At 42.4% G+C, this 16766-nt stretch overlaps 4 protein-coding genes across 6 annotated transcripts; 1 reads left to right on the top strand and 3 right to left on the bottom strand.

Moving 5' to 3' along the window:
- Positions 1-518: 518 nt before the first annotated feature.
- LOC117566055 (scoloptoxin SSD14) lies at positions 519-4049 on the top strand. The gene is made up of 3 exons (XM_034245512.2): positions 519-647; positions 719-1489; positions 2560-4049. The coding sequence occupies exons 1-3, from the start codon at positions 643-645 to the stop codon at positions 3512-3514; spliced, it is 1731 nt and encodes a 576-aa protein (XP_034101403.2). The 5' UTR covers positions 519-642; the 3' UTR covers positions 3515-4049.
- A 310-nt stretch (positions 4050-4359) lies between these two features.
- Positions 4360-8752, bottom strand: LOC117568711 (protein SPT2 homolog). 3 transcript variants are annotated; one of them, XM_034249538.2, is made up of 5 exons: positions 8737-8752; positions 8547-8650; positions 6228-7731; positions 5258-5470; positions 4360-5198 (listed from the first exon to the last, which is right to left on the bottom strand). In XM_034249538.2, the coding sequence occupies exons 2-5, from the start codon at positions 8607-8609 to the stop codon at positions 5122-5124; spliced, it is 1857 nt and encodes a 618-aa protein (XP_034105429.1). In that variant the 5' UTR covers positions 8610-8650; positions 8737-8752; the 3' UTR covers positions 4360-5121. The 3 variants fall into 3 exon arrangements, with proteins under 3 accessions (XP_034105429.1, XP_034105420.1, XP_034105436.1); XM_034249529.2 differs by having other exon boundaries at positions 8547-8752; XM_034249545.2 differs by having other exon boundaries at positions 6228-7728; positions 8547-8751.
- A 342-nt stretch (positions 8753-9094) lies between these two features.
- On the bottom strand, positions 9095-11611 carry LOC117568732 (endoribonuclease CG2145). The gene is made up of 3 exons (XM_034249558.2): positions 11394-11611; positions 9483-11017; positions 9095-9416 (listed from the first exon to the last, which is right to left on the bottom strand). Exons 1-3 carry the CDS (start codon positions 11458-11460, stop codon positions 9183-9185), a joined length of 1836 nt encoding a protein of 611 aa, XP_034105449.1. The 5' UTR covers positions 11461-11611; the 3' UTR covers positions 9095-9182.
- A 2217-nt stretch (positions 11612-13828) lies between these two features.
- LOC117568877 (tryptophan 2,3-dioxygenase) lies at positions 13829-16011 on the bottom strand. Its single transcript, XM_034249772.2, has 6 exons — positions 15906-16011; positions 15665-15825; positions 15472-15605; positions 14255-14864; positions 14104-14197; positions 13829-14044 (listed from the first exon to the last, which is right to left on the bottom strand). Exons 1-6 carry the CDS (start codon positions 15929-15931, stop codon positions 13927-13929), a joined length of 1143 nt encoding a protein of 380 aa, XP_034105663.1. The 5' UTR covers positions 15932-16011; the 3' UTR covers positions 13829-13926.
- Between the last annotated feature and the right edge of the window lie 755 nt (positions 16012-16766).

The following is a 16766-nucleotide window of genomic DNA, read 5'->3' as shown; positions in this document are numbered from 1 at the left end:
TTAAACTTATAAAAAAGTACAATCATTTTGAGCTCAAACATTATAAGCAATAAATTAAAATATGCTCTGTTAATGAGTCAGAAACATTTCTTGCTCCACGGAAATTTCTAGAAAGCGCAATTGAAAAAAAAAAACAAGTTTCTTAGTCAAATGAGCAACGAAAACAAATTAATAAATTTGCAGACATAAATATACGCAGAAGTGATTAAGATTGCTAATAAAAGGTATTAACATTTGCGGCCTTAACTTATCTAGTCCGCCGATAAGATAAATAGATATGCATAAATATAGAAATATACTTGGGCAGTAATTGATTAAGAATAAAAATATGTAGTAAATAAAATTGTTTTGTCGGTTCGTTTCTTTGGTATCGTTGCTCATTTTAAGCCAAGTTAAATCAGCGAACAAAGGACGTCATCATTCTCAGGTAGCTAAAGAAGCAGATGAGACAGATTGTCCACTATCAAGTCCAGTTTTATCATAGAGACAGTCGGACGTCTTATCAGTCTTATCCAAGCGATAACCGGATATGGAATATAAAGGCAAATACGACACTTTCAGTGTCTTCACATCGATTTCAAGTGACAGACGTGCCAAGCTCAAGCCAAGCAAACACTTAATTTAAGCGAAAAACGTTCAAGCATGTCGTATGTACCATATGTCTAAACTAAGCGAATTCTCCCCAAATCTTTAACCCAAGTCCTCTTTTTACGTTTAGCAAGCTCACGGAATATGCCGTCATTTGGATACTTTTAATCGTGGCCATTGGCTGCCTTGTCTTGGGCCTAATCTTTGGCCTTGGCAACGAGGTAGATGGCCGCATTGGCGCCGTTGCTTCCAATGGCGTTGGCTGTGCTGAGATCGGTGGCCAAATGCTCGATGTGGGGGGCTCAGCGGCCGATGCCGCAATTGCCACAATGCTCTGCGAGGGCGTTATGTTGCCACATAGCTTGGGAGTTGGCGGTGGCTTCGTGGCCACCATTTACAACAAGGCAACTGGCCAGATGGAGACACTGATTGCAAGGGAAACGGCGCCGGCGGCAGCAACACAAGACATGTTTGTGAATCTAACCAAGGATGATCATGTGACGGGCGCTTTGTCCTGTGCTGTGCCCAGCGAGATCTTTGGCTATTGGAAGCTACACGAGCGACTCGGCAAATTGCCCTGGCGTGCACTTTTTGAGCCGACCATAGAGCTGTGTCGCAATGGCATCACCGTCTCGCTTTATTTGGCCGGCGTGCTGGCCAACAATGAGGAGCACATCCGGCGGGAGCTCTCCATGTCCGAGATCTTCATCAATCCCGCCACAGAGCGCGTCTACAGAGAGGGCGAGGTCATGTATCGGCATGTGCTAGCGGACACTCTAGAGATTATTGCCACAGAGGGAGCTGAGGTGCTCTACCGAGGTGGACGTGTGGGACGTATGTTGGTCGAGGATATCCAGGAGATGGGCGGCATCATAACCGAGCAGGATCTGCAGAGCTACAAGTGAGTCGAATGTGGAGTTTGCATGCCAAAAATAGTCAAGGTAGCGCTGATAGTTTCGGTGATAATAATGTTTATATGAGTGGGAACCAACGAAGAGATTATCTCGCTTAGCGGCCACATTGCTTTTGGTAGCCGAGTACGCTGAGCAGCCTAGATTTTTTGTTTAACTGTCACCGAAAGAAAACATGTCGAAGAAAAACGCAGAAATAAGTTACAAAATTATTGCCTCACTTAATGTCACTTAGTGGCGGTTAAGCGAGTTTTTGATTAAACGAATTCAATTTTCAGGCTATGCTTAACAGCATATAATTTCTTGTTTAACTTTCACCGAACGAAAACATGACAAAAACGTAGAAAACAGTTAAGAATTCTATTGCTTCAGTTGCAGTTTTTTTCATTAAGTGGCAGTTAAGCGAGTTGTTAGGAAAGCGAACAATATTTTGCATTAAATTTAGTGGGAATATTAGTATTTGCAAATCAGTGCTGATTGAGCAGCTTAGCTTAATTTGCTGACTAATGAAAAGTGTAGTAACATCAAAGATAAGAGCCACACACAAATTTGTGCGACAAAGTGTCATTAAAGTAAAGTTGTTTAGGATAACTGCCAAAACAGTTAAATCAGTTTTGTTTACTCAATATAATCAACATGAAATATAGCGCGTTAACCTTTTGCTGACTAATGAAAGGTGTAGTGTGCTTAACTGCACTTTAATGATAAGTGCCACACACAAATTTATACAACAAATAATATATACATATAGTATATTATGTTATTTGAAGTTGATTGTGTGTTTAAAATAGCTGGCACAAAAGTGATCTTGAAATGAACTTATTTAAAGTTGTTTAGGATAACTGCCACAGCAGTCAGTGAGTCAGTTAAGTACATTATGTTGCTTTTTTGTTTACTCATTATGATAATCATAAAATATAGCCCGGTTGTTTACCTTTTCTAGCCTGTCAGCTTATCTCCGCAAGCACTTTTCCCCATTTTAATTAATAGATATTTGGCCAATTAAATGATTGAGTTAGTAGTAATCAAGCTCTATCTTCTCTTTGTCTCTCTCTTTTAGTGTGCGCTGGGAGGAACCGCTGCGCAGCAGCTTTGGACACGGCTACGACTTGTACACAACACCGCTGCCCACCAGCGGAGCACTGTTGATCTTCATCGTGAATGTGATGGACAAATTGCACTCGAAGGACATGCCGATCGAAACGTATTGGCATCGCCTCGTGGAGAGCTTCAAGCACGCCTATGGCCAACGTAGCAATCTGGGCGATCTGCACTTTGAGCCCTCGGTGCGTCCGCACTATCGGAAGCTGATCGATCCGAGATTCGCTGACAAGATTCGTGCACTGATCCGGGACGATGTGACGTTTGAGGATATACATTATTATGGCGCCAATTTTAGCAGTGTCGAGGATCATGGCACTGCGCATATTTCGGTGCTGGCGCCCAATGGCGATGCCATCTCGGTGACCAGCACGATTAACGGAGATCTCGGTGCTCGGCTGCGATCGCGGCAAACCGGATTCATACTCAACGACCAGATGAATGACTTCTCAAAGCCGGGACGTGTGAATGCCTTTGGCATTCCCGATAGTCCTGCGAATTACATTAAGCCCGGCAAGCGTCCCATGTCTTCCGCATGTCCCAGCATTGTGCTCGACAAACAGGGCAATGTCCAGCTGGTTGTTGGCGGCGCCGGCGGCCCAAAGATCACCACCTCGGTGGCACAGGCCATACTCCGGTACTTTGTGCTCAAGGAGTCCGTCTACAATGCGGTTAACTCGGGTCGACTGCATCATCAGCTGGTGCCGATGCACGTCGAATTGGAGCCATCGGTGCCGCGACGTACGGCTGATCATCTGGAGGGAATTGGTCACAAGCTCAGTCCATTGAGTGGGCACAGAGCGTACTCGGCCCTCACGGCCATTGGCAGCAAGGAGAACGTTCCCGATCCCATCTGCGACTATCGACGCGAGGGCAGCGCTGTCCTAGTTGGTCCCAGCCTGGATTATGTTTAACTCGCATCATCTACTCACTTCTTCCTCCCTCTCTCACTCTCTCTCTCTCTCTGTCCATCCCCATCTCAGCTCATCAACTACTTACAATAAATTAAAATATACATTTTTAATATACTAAAGAAATAACAAAACAATTTCATGCAGAAATCTCGCATTTTTCATTTTTCCATATTTTAAGTCACAACAAATAAGAAAGCTACAGTCGAGTCTAAAATAATGCACTTTGTTCCAGTCTATTTACATATATTTTAAGTGTGTATTCAAGGTGACTTCTAATCTGGTGTAAAGCATTTGCCTAACTTCCAAATTTGAGACATTTATAGATTACCGAATGCTAGATAAGGGAAAATGTGAATGTCTGCTTACAAGTTTTAATGTTTGCTAAGACTCAAATAGAAATAGCGTCCATTGATCTCGCTTTCTGTCATCTTATCTCTGTCTCCCTCTTAATTTCTATCTCTTTCTTAAGCATGATAAGAGAAATGCTTGCGATTATAGCGATTGTATTAGATCTAATTAATATAATTTTTTCATCGTACAACAAAATGAACTTAACAAATAATAAATTCTTATTTAGTTTGTGACCCGAAATACTCTAGATAATTGTATAGATCTTGAGTTATAATTCAATAAATAAGAGTACATACCATAAAATGATAAAATAAGTTGAAAAATGAACCATGTTAGAAATGTGTGATGGCTAGAATAAAATAGAATGAGATGATGCCATAAATGAAATGAATATGAATGAAATATGGAAACACAAAAGTTTTAAATACAATCAGTAAATTATTTAGATTAAACACATAAATAATTTGATGACAAGTGGAGCATACACAGAACAAACAATATAATCATAATAATAAAAGAACAGAAAATGGACAAAACACAATTAAAAAATCGAAAATGATAATAGTAAAAGCCCCTTTGGTACACACATTTAACATTTATAGTAAATACAAAACAAACTTACGGTAGACGAGAGACTTTTGTAACATGTAAATAGTAAATGTGATTCACATCTTGTGTTTTGCGTATAAATAAAGACTTACAATCTGTTCAAATTTGAATTTAATGCTTAACATATAAATAGTACTAGATTAATGTAGTATTATTTTTGCTTTTGTTTTTTGTTTGACTGTGCTGGTTTTTATGGTAGCTTCTTTCACCTGTTACAGTTCTGTATAGGGGAACAATTTCTACGGGGGGAGGAATATATAAATATATATATATTATATTTAGAGGCATTCTAACGATTGTTGTAAACTTGCAATCAATTCGAATGGCTTGAATTTAGTTGATTTAAATATATATGCGCAGATATATATATATATTAAGCTATACATGAATATAATTTGCATTAATTGAAAAAAAAAAAACAAAAACTAAACCAAATCATTTAACAAATTGCCAATGAAATGAACGAGAGAATTTTGTTTGAAACTTTCTAAATTCAGTGTGTGGTTTATCAAGCGATATCGAGTCGAGTCCAAAATCAAAGGCATTTCCTTTTGCATGTGTGTTGAGGTGAAAACTATCAGTTGAGCAAATTATGCATTATGTGGAAAGTTCTACGAGCTGTTGCAGTTGCAGTTTTTATCCAATTACTACTTGCGCTTTTTGGCCATTTTATTCTTTTTATGCAGCGCTTCCATGCGCATATCTTCCAAGTCCTCTTGTAAGCCTGAAGGAATAAATTGATACATTAGAATTAATAAAAGTAATGACAACAATGTGACTTACCTAGTTTCTTGCTGATGAGTTCCTCGCGTTGCACTTGCGCGAAACTCGATTCCATTTGATCGTCATCGTCGTCCATGTCGCGATATCTGCGCTTATCATAGCCAAAGATATCACGAATGTGCGATGAAATATCCTCCTCGCAGTCGCCATCGTCGATGAAGTCATCCAGCTCCGAATCGTACTCCGAATCATCCTCATCATCATAAATGCGTCCTAGAAGAGGCAAGAGGCAACGTAATGCAATTAGTTTCCATACTTGAACAAATTATTTGTGAGTTACGTCAGTAGAGTGCTAGACAATTATATATCACACACTATTCCCTGTTTAACTTGACTAATTTAATTACAATTAACACTGGAATAATTGTCAATTCACTAAGCTTAATACGCATGCATCTAAATTATGCTATCGAATTAGTAAATGATTAATTTTGAATTCTAATAACTTTGTTTTAGTTGTTTCAATTTGTTATAACTTTAAACATTTCAAATACTTTTTAGTAAATTAACTACTTAAGACAACTAAGTAAGTAATTCATTTGTATAAAATAAATTATAAATGAAATAAAATTAAATTCTATTTGCTAACTATGTTAATCATATAAATTTACTTTCGTCCTCTTATCTTTTGTTAGCAACATTATTCTATAGATAATGTTGACTAATGACTCATTCATTAATTGAATTTCAATTTTGTAACTATCTTCATGTTAGTAGTATAAGATCAATTCTCTAAATAAACGAATTTGTTTTAGTATTATTAATTACATTTTTATGTTTTTTTGTGTTAGTAATATTGATTGGTGAATGAATCTGGTTTTCAATTGTTTACAAATGGGTTGGTTTGTTCAATTACATGCAACAGTTCGATTTGAGTTAGTTGTGATGCATTGGATAGATGGATGGATGGATGATTGGATGGATTGGTTAATTCGGATTAGGATTCATTCCTGCTCATTGCGTCACTCACTTTTGTTGCTCATCTCTGGCTGCCTTCGCGACGACGCCTGCGCCGATGAACCACCTCGACCACCACCGCCACCGCCACGTGCATCGCCAGGCGGAGGCGGTCGACGCGGTGCCGAACGCTGCACATCGCTGGGCGGGAAGGCGCGCGTCTTGGCGATCGGTTCTCGTGGTGGAAATTCGCGAGTCGCTCCCGCTTTGACAGCGGCCGCGTATGGATTGCGAGATTCCGTTTTCGCAGCGGGTTTGGATGATGATGATGAAGCCGCCGCCGACGACGTTGACGAAGACGTCGTTGCTGACGATGGTTTTGTGTTGCTGTTGCTGGCGCTGCCTTGGGGACGCTTCGAAGCGCTGCTACTCCCGCTGGCGGTGCCATTGCTGCTTGAGGATTTTGTGGCTGTTTTGAGGCTGGAACTGTTGCTGCTACTGCTGCTGCTTCCTGGGGCACTTGACGTTGGCCGCTTGAGGCTATCACTTGTGGGCTTCGCTTTGGCATCGCTGCCGCTGCTTGACGCAGATCTCCCTGACTCCGCCGCCTTGCTGCTGGCCACGGCTGGCGATTTGTTCAGCTTGGGTATGCGACCATTGGGCTCCATTCGAGCTGGCGCCTGAGCTGTGGCATTGCCATTGCTCCGCTGCTCCTTGCCAGCAGCTGTTGACGTTCCCTGCTCTCGCATGCGATCACGCTGCGCTCGCTGCTCCTTGTAGCGCTGTCGTTCCTCCTGTTCACGCTGCTCGCGTGCCGACAACAAACGCTCCGGCTCCTTTTTCTTTTCGGGCGCCGCCATTGCCACGGGCTCGTGTTGCTTCTTCTCGGCCAGACGCAGTAGCGCCTGGAAATCCATGGGCGGTGGTTGCGCTGGTCGCTTCATCTTTCGCTTTTCGCGCTCCTTTTCCTCCTGCTTGCGTTGCTCCTCCTCCTGGGCGCGACGCTCCGCCTCGGGATTGTACAGCGTCTTCGACGAGGTGCTATAACTACGCGCCACACTCGGTTCGCTTTTCGAACTCGCACTCGCTCCTGTGCTTAGCCGCTGCCGCGTGTGTGTTTTGGCCTCCTCACGCTCCCGGGTGATGGCAGCCTTGACGCGCTCCTTGGTGCCAGAGAGATCCCGCAACGATTGCGGCCTACTGGGCGCAAATCCTTTGTCCTCCTGCACATCCTTCACCTTCTCGATGTACTTCTGATAAAAGGCGTTCGCCTCGTTCGACACATAGCCATAATCATCGCCATCGTGCTGCTCGCCATCGCCAGCCGCGGTATCACAGTCTTCAAGCACCGATTTGTTCGCCGACTTGGTCACTTTGAGCATTTTGCGTATCTTATTCTTGGACTTCTCGTCGCGCATTGCCAGCAAATTGTTCAGCTTGTCGCGCTCCTGTTTCTTGCGTTCGCTTTCCTCCGCCTCGCGTTTCTTGAGGAACTTCTGTATGTTGCTCGACAGCTGTTTGCTCTCCTTGCTCTCCTTCTTGGGCGGCGCATACTTGGTGCTATAGTATTTATTCTGCTGGAAACGAGAAAGTGAAAGACAGACGGATGAAAGCAGAGAGATATTAGTTAAATTTAAAATTTAAATGTAGAATGAAGATAGAGGAGAAGTTAAAAATTTGTAGCTCTTCCTTTAGGGTTTAATTTGAGAGTATTAAACAAAACTATTCGTCACGGGCAGAAGTTGGTAACCGCAAGAAGCCCATCAGGTATTTTATGTGTTTTATTATCACAAACTGTACGTATTCAAAAAATTCCATACAATCGCCCCATCAAATTGAAAGCGAAAGTGTTTTACATATGTACATATGTAATCAATTTTTTTGGGGTTTCTCGCCTAATCTACAATAGCTCATATTCTGTGAATTCCATTTAAAGCGTATGATCAACATGAAAATGAGTTTTACAGCAGCGAGTATCGGAAAGTCGAGCACACTCGAGAGCAGCCCGCATGCTTGCACATCAAGTGTGGATCGTTGGTCACAGTAAATGCGATTCGTAGCAATGAGTAAGTATCCAAGTGTCGAGCACACTCGCCTGCAGCTTTCGTTCGATTCGTGGGGTCATTGTATGACCTACTTGACGACGATCCGCAAGCGATAACGAAATGGGAGACGAGCGCACACCGGACGGCAGCAACCATATGGGGAATGCAGCATGCAGCATGCAGCATGCACAGCCTGTTTTATCGAACAGCTGTTCGAGGCATCCTGGTCCAGCACACACACATACGCGTACTTCATTGAAATCTTGTCGTTGTTTCTTTCTCCATCAACAACAGCAACAATAAAAGCAACAACACCAAATGGGGGGAAGAAAACCCACACAACAAACCTCAATTTTGGTGACTGCATCATTTTTCTTCTTGGCGTAATGCAACAAGGCACCGAAATCCATGCTGGGTCCTCGTTAGTTAGTTAACACACACACTGCAATTACTGTAGTTGTTGATTTAATATGATGTTGATAAATATTTAAATCGCTGCGATGCGTTTTATTCTCTTTGTCTCTGAGACGTACGTACTCGTTGGCTGAAAACTCTAGAAAATACTACTTATTACAATGTGCTGTGTGACCGTAGGTTGCATGGCCAAATATACCATTTTGGTGCGACAACATGGTCACACTGCTGCTGTCCACAGGTGATTCTGAATCACATTATTTATTTCAATTATTATTATTACTTACATTTCTGTTCATTTCTTCCATTTACTTAATTTCATAACTCGTATGCTTCAAGTTCCGCTTGTCAATAGTGCTTTGAGTAATATCAAAAGCAGCGTTATCGTAACGAATGTTATCGATACATTTAAAATGTTATCGCATGCAACAAGTACAAATGTATGTTTACCTTTTCAAATAATCGTAACGCACAATATATGTAAGTGTTTATTTCTTTATTTTAGACAAAAGAGAGGAAAAAAAAGAATAGTGATAGTAGCACAAAGCTAAAAAAAATGTGCACTACACTCAAATCTCAGGATAGGCGCTGCCAATGAGGCTCTTGCCGCGATAGCGCCACGAATAGGTGACAATGCCGAACTTGCTATTGCCCAAGGAGACGGGGCAAGTGCGATCCGGACGCAGCTGGAAACAGACGGTGTACAGCGCCAGTTCCAGTTCCGGCGAGGTGCCCACAAACATGGTGTCCACCGGCTTATTCAGACCCTTGTGTGAAAAACGCAGCTTGATCACTTTTCCTTTCTGCAATAGATAATCGATGATGATGCACTGGTGGTTATGTTACTCTGTTAAAGGATTACGACTTACGGTGCCAATATCCTGCTCTTTCATGTAGCCCTTGTAGTCGAAGCGACCGGCCTGCTCCTCCTCGTTGACATACACCCAGTTGTGGAAACCAATAATGGTGCCATTCTTCACCTCATGCACGAAAACATGCTCAAACCCAGAGCTGCCAATCTTGCCCTGGCCGCGGGAATACTGCGTGAACCACAGCTCCTTAACCAGATCTCGATGTGTCTTCGGGTCGGGCGTAACCAAACCCTTCTGCTGCAGGAACAGCATCGCTTGACGCATAACTCCGGTGGCCATAACAGCATCGAGGAATTCGTTCTCCTCGCGTCGCTCATTGGCGGTCACATGCTCGTTGACCATCGTGTCCTGCTCGTAGTTGTTGAACAGCAGTCGCATCTTGGCAATCGTTTCTGGTTGCAGTGCCTTGGAGTCCACCGTGAGCAGCGGCTGCGGCGCCTCATCGGCGCTGTCAATGGAGCGAGTGCGTCCCTGGAGGTTCACCGCAATGTTATTCAGCTGACTGTTGGATTCCTTAGTGTACAGCTGCTCGGTCAGCTGGCGTATCTCATCATCGCTGGCCACCGAGTTGCCAGACGATTGGAAACCAGGACGCACTGTGGTTGTGGTGACGCCACCAGTGTGGGGCACAAAGGATACACCGGAATGGCCACCTGTTGTGGTCGTCGTTGTAGTGGTGGTCGTTGTCGAATGTCCTGGTGTTGGCCTCACAGCTGGCTGGGCTGGTGTAGGCAGAGGCGATTGCCAAGCCGACGGCGAAGTGGGCGTGCTGGGCACAGTTGGCGTCTTGGCCGTGGGCAGCGGTGGGTAATCCTCCTTGATAGAGGGACGACGTGGCACGGGCAGCGTGGGGAAGGCATCCTTGGACGGCTGAGGCTGAGGATGCACTGTGGATGTTGTGGAGCTGCCGCCGAAGCGCAAATCGACGCCAGGTGTCGGCGTCTTAGGTCGCTGTGTTGTCGTTGTCGTCGTGGTGGTTGTCGTTGTGGAGCTGGTCATGGGCGCCAAGCCAAAACTGGGACGCACTGGATTTGCAGCTCCTCCTCCTCCTCCAACTCCTCCACCACCAGAATAGCTCAAATCAAAGCCACTTGGCTGTGGCTTCTGTGGTCGATATGGAGCAAAGCCGGGCGGCAAATTGGGTGCCGTTGATGCTTGCCCAGGTTGACCGAAACGTCCCTGCTGCGGTGAGGCGGCAGTGGTGGGCGTGGCACCAGCTGCAGTTGGCCATTGGGGGCCATGTACCGGCGATGGCTGTGCTGAGCCAAATGGCGACGAGGCGGGCGTATCGGGGCGTGGTCCCAGTGGCATCAACGGTGCATGCGAAATGACCAATGGTGGTGGCTTCTGTGCCGGCGTCACAGGTACAGACCGTGGCGTTGTTGTTGTCGTCGTCGTCGTCGTCGTGGTTGTTGTTGTTGTGGTTTCGCTGCTGCCGAAGAATTTTTTGAAGCCGCCAAACCAGCTGGATTTCTTGGTAGTAACTTCCACATCGGGAGCGGGGGTTATTTCAATTTCGCTCTTGTAGCCAGCTGCAATTGAAATTAAAATATTATACTTTTCGGTATATTTGTAACGTATATTTCATGATCGTCCTTTAGTATATTTGCTTGAGCTGCGCTTAAGGTACGGTCCCACAGGTGGCTCGTTTGGTATATTTGACCAAGTATATTTTAAGTGAGTCCTTAACTAAGCAAAGTGATTTAGTATATTTTCTGAGTCGCGCTCTAACTGCGGCCACACACCTCGAACGTCGCATTTTAATTGCATATGTATTTTGAAAAATGTGTTTCAGATGTGTCCTTTGCACTTTGGCAAAGGAGAATTCATTGGTTTGCCAATTTATGGTGCGATCATACATTTGTCGTCTACCTGCCCCTGAGGCGGTTTGCTTGATCACTTGCTTACCTGCAATTTCGCACTGGCCGGCGATGACAACGCAAACAAACAACGCGCTCAATGCCAGACAACGCATTTTGTAGCCGTTGTTGTTGCTGTTGCTTAAGTTGGGTTTTATTATCACTTTGCTGCGCTACTTTTAACGCACGTCTTTGCCGTGGTGCGGTGTGGAGAAACAAAAACACAACCAACTGGTCAGAGATTCAGCACACGACTGAGACCTGAGACAGTGCTTTGCTTACGCTGTGCTGACTTCAACGGCGGGCATCCGCCATCAACTGTGCTGCCTTTGTTGTTGTTGTTAGTGTTTTGCTTTTATATTTGTTTTTATTTTCTTTATTAATGAGCTGATGTCGGAGCAGCATTTAGCGTGGGTTTCGGGCCGCTCAACGCTGCGCTACTACGTTTTAACTGAAGCATTTCAGTTGCCTCACCCAAATCAAGCAGCTTTTGTCCGATCAGCAGAGAGCAGTTAATTTGTCTATGACAAACAGCTTTTGAGGATCCACTTGCGAGGATTCAAATGGACTGTGCCAAACAGCTTTTACTTGTAATACGCGGATTGTGATCCATTTTGAAAGTTGACTGCACTGACGTAAGCTTAGCTGTCTCACTCGCACTTTCACTGCCCAGCCTTGATCTTAAAATACACATGATAATTACTGTGTGCACGTGCAATTGTTAAAAGCTATGACGAATAATGAAGTTAGAGCGGAATTTTTGAAGCTCGACTTCCGCGTATTTATCTTGATCATCACAAGGAGTTATTTTAAATCTAAAATTGATAGCTGAACATTTTGTGTAGTGATGGAATATTTGTATTTAATTGAATTCTCTCTTTTTCCCGTGTAGCAAAATAAATTAAAGCTGGCTCAATAGTAGTATGTAAATTTCAAGAAATAAATCTGCACACAATAGAACCAGTTTCTCTAACTGAAGTAAAAATGGGAGGCAACTGTACCTGTTTTTCTATTTCTATTTACAGCGCATTCAGCAGTCGCTGTATTCCGAAAACTTTTCACCATCGTTTGCCTAAATTCATTTGAACTTGCCAGTGGACCAAGTGCAGAGGGTTCTTCTGGATGATGCTGTAGGGGTGGTAAGCCTGGATTGGAGGGTTGTGCTGTGTAATTATGCTCTGCTATTTCAGTGTTCATTATTCCCTTTAATTGCAGGAGAGGAAAATAAAAAACCGGAAGCAAAACGAAAATAGAATATTAGCGGTGCACTTTGATTTTATCGTTTGCTTTCATTTCATTTCATTTCATTTGAATGGGTTTTATTGACTTACATAAAATGCATAATATTAACTTGAGGCTCAGGCCCTTGAATAAGGTTTAGCATAAGTTGTGTCTCCCTCTCTCTCTCTCCCTCTCTCTCTCTCTTCAGACGACCTGAATTCCATTGAATTCAACTACTCAAAACAATTATAAATTGCACCGTGTTGTAATTGTTGTTGCTGCTGATCGCACTTAGATGAATTTCTATACCCGGATTGATGGGTATTTTAACTTAGTGACAATCGAATGAGGTTGTTAACATTTTGCCAAAAAATAATAATTTAATAAACTCAACGAATTCAATTTTATTCTGTTCATATAAAATTTGCTTTGGTTATCAGGTATTTTATAGTCGATCTTATCGACTCTTACGAGTTCGAGATGTTGTTTGCTTTGAGCTCATTCCTAATGAAACGAAACTGGAAACTGTGGAACGCTTATCAATTTTATATACCAAAAAGGCCATTGGGAAAGGTTGCGACATTATTTTTATTTCTATTTCTAAGTATTAGAATTCGTTCTATACCACATACGAAAGTGTACACATCCGTTAGGTAAGAAAAGAGAGATTATACTATATGAGAATTTCTTCTGATCGTTTAATCAAACAATTGTAGCAAACAAAAGAGCCACGGCATTTCATAATTAATTTCGCTTTAATTTGGCCCGTTTTACATTTTTTAAGGCTTCTCAATTAAACTGCGCAACACTATTTTCTCTATTAAAATTTGCTTTTTTTAATGGATTTTCAGAAATTATCCAAGTTAGATCGAAAAGAAACCCTGAAGAAAAATATTTCAATACTGAAAAGATACTTCTAGAAAGGAAAGAAAATAAAAAATTGATGAATGACTTTCCAAACCAATTTAATTGTTTAAATTTGTAATTTTCAATATTCGGAATATAATATATTTTCAAAATTAGTTTTGTAATAATGTATTAAAGTGTTGCTTCATAACTTCTTCCTGGATTGTTTAGATTTGTAGCATACATTTGGGCTTCTTAGCAAAATGCAAGTACGACACGTTTTCCCGACTTGCAAATACTCTGTAGATCGATTAAATGTTGTTTTTCCCTTCTCCACTTTCATTTATGATGATTATGAAAGCTAATATTATTTTCATTATGACTTGTATCGATCAGAAATCACAAGAACCCCCAAAATGGTGCTATGAACATTTTTATTTGATCAAAACATCTTAAGCTTAGACAATGTGGCTAGTGATCTTGAAGTCTTCAACAGAGCAGAGATGTAGCTCATCTCAGGTGCTTTTATGAATAAGCTTGCTGCGAATAGTCTCGTCCAAGGGGGGAATCGCTTCGCGGGGTATCAGAAACGTTGACAGATTGAACAGATCCAGAAATACTTTATAGCGATCGCTGCAACAGAAAAGATCAACGATCGATCTCTCTCGTGTTATCTCTCTTTATCGACTCACCTGAGTGTGGAGCGTAGATATTGATAGCCGGATGAGCCGCCTGTGCCCAATTGCTGTGAACCGATCATGCGTTGCACCATGATCACATGATTGTCTAAAGAAAAAAACGAAAGTGTCAACTAAGAAGAAAGACTGACAGAGAGAAACTTACAGCGCCACTTGGTGATCAACGAGTCAATGTCCATGAGCAGTGTGAGTAGCTGATGGGGCTGACTGAAGCGTGGCTCGTCACGATAGAATGTGATCATGATGGCACCCTGCAACGCTCGATGACTGAACCGACGATCGCCACGCTTCACCAGCGCCTCATGCACCGCCGGATCGAAGATCGAGCGATAGACTTCGCGACGCTTCTCAATGTCCATCAGGCGATAGTTTTTGGCCCGCTCCACAGGCTCGAGGAGAGCACTCTGTACCTGTGCCTCCAAGAACTTATCAACACTCTGTTGGAATTTGTCCCAAAAATTGAAGCCATCTTCCTCGAGTCCCGGTGTGCGTTCCAGCCAACGTTGCACCAATTCCAGCAGCGAGGGTTCATCCTCAGAGCTGCGTATAGCGTTCAACGCTTGGGCATCGCTCCCAAAGACATCTGTGTACTTTTGGTTGTACTTCACCCGCTGCTCGGTGAGCACACCCAGCTTGTTCTCCATCAGGCGAAACTGCAGCGATTGAAAGCCCGATGCTGGCGCCAGATACTTGCGAAAGTCCATGAAATCCAGCGGTGTCATTGTTTCCAATATAGGGACCTGATCCACCAGTAACTGTGGAATTATGTGAAAAGGGAATTTTGGATTATAAACAGTAACAACAAAAGTATAATCTACAAAGCGATCACATGACAAATCGTTTAGACTTAGAGGATTCATCAGTCAAAAGCTTAACTCAAAACGATTTTAAACAGTTCACTTAATATGAAAAACATCTTTCAAAGAGATCCAAGTGATCATTAAAAATGGAAAGTAATAAAAAGAAAGAGTTTACAAGGATGACTGTCAGTCTTCTACATAGAAGAAAAACTATATGCGCTTAGGATCTATCTAGGAGGAAATTATAAAAGTGTTTAAGATCAATGCAAGATCGTTTTTCGTCTTCTAAAAGAAAAACTTTATGCTAAATAGACAATCCTTTTGATGCATTCAGGATCCATGGATCTAGCGATGTTGACAAAAATAAAAGTGTTCAAGATCAATACAAGATCATTTCTCTTCTTCTAGAAGACAAACTTGATGCCAAATAGACAATTCTTTTGATGGCGACAATAATAAAAGTGCTCAAGATCAATGCAAGATTAATTTCTCCCTTTAATGGGGCTGTCTTAGCGATCAGTTTCATTGCGATGAGATCAATATCACGATCACTTGAGCTTACCTTAAGTATGAGTACAACGCGATTTAATCGCTTGACAATTTCCAGGGTTTTGGTCTCATCGATGACCTCCGTGTTGAGCATGTCGCGTATCGAATCGAATTCGAAGATGATTTGTTTGAACCACAGCTCATACGCTGCAAAGAGAGATAGAGATAGAGAGAGTGAGTGAGAGAGAGAGGGGTAACGTACTCACCCTGATGCGTTATGATAAACAGATGCTCATCGTGAACGGGTCGCTTGTCCTCCTGGGAGAGCATGCACTGGGCATCGAGCAGCTTGTCCAGCATCAGATACTCGCCATAGATCTTGCCCACCTCGGTGGTCAGCGGCACAGCCGACTCATCATGGTCATTGCTATTTGGTATTGTATCGGAGTGATGATTGAGAATTGAGCGATTGTTCGATTGTTCGATTGAAGAAGATACTCTGCTTACCCATTGCCAGCATAAGGGCAGCTCATGATTTTGATATGTTTTTCTTTTGTATTTTGCTGTTGCGACTGTTGGGCAGCACGTCAAGCGGCAGACTGAACTATCAGTGAGTGCTCTGAGAGAGTCTCGCATCACTTACAGCCTAGACAACGCTAATCAGTGCTGCCACCTAGCCGAAAAAGTAGCCAGAATATGACAAAAAAGTTGCAGCTAAGTTGAATTGCATTTAAGTGCGAAGAAAGCTAATTAAATTGAAAGTTTCAAGTCTCTCGTTGTGTAATGATTAATCTTGAGTGTAAGAACAAAGATAAAAGATGGTTTTTTGCTGAAGATTTGCTGAGTATTTAAAGTATTATTCATAACTATAGGAAATTTGAATGCATATTTGTTGAACATATTTTTGTAATCTACAAGAAGATGGTTCACGGCTATCTATGAGTATGTATTAAATTAAAATTTTAAGCTGAAGGCCTTCGCTACCATTGCTTTATCAATAGCGTTAGTATTAATTTTAATTATAGCTAACCTTTAAATAAATAAATAAATAAAATTTTAATCCTTCCAAGTTTGTTTGAAATGAAACTGATCAAACTTTTAAAATCCCAACGGTTCTTAGAAATGAGGTGAGTTGGCAGCCCCATTCGCCAGTTGGCAGCTCTCCACATAAAGATGATTTCGAATTTCTGTTATCAGTCCGCTGTTGGTGTCACTTGACGTCAAGTGGCCAAGCTTATCAGCTTATCAAAAGGACTGTGCCCAGCCTCCCATCCGTTGTTTTGACATTTCAGAAATAAAAATACACTTTAATAGTTTTGTTTTTTTTTTGTTTTTTTTTTTACCTTTCAATATAATTGTTTTTTTTTG

The sequence above is a fragment of the Drosophila albomicans genome, chromosome X (genome assembly GCF_009650485.2).
Source record: "Drosophila albomicans strain 15112-1751.03 chromosome X, ASM965048v2, whole genome shotgun sequence".
NCBI classification, from domain to species: Eukaryota; Metazoa; Arthropoda; class Insecta; order Diptera; family Drosophilidae; genus Drosophila; species Drosophila albomicans.
Note: the sequence above shows the minus strand (reverse complement) of the source record. Positions and strands in the feature narration are given on the sequence as shown.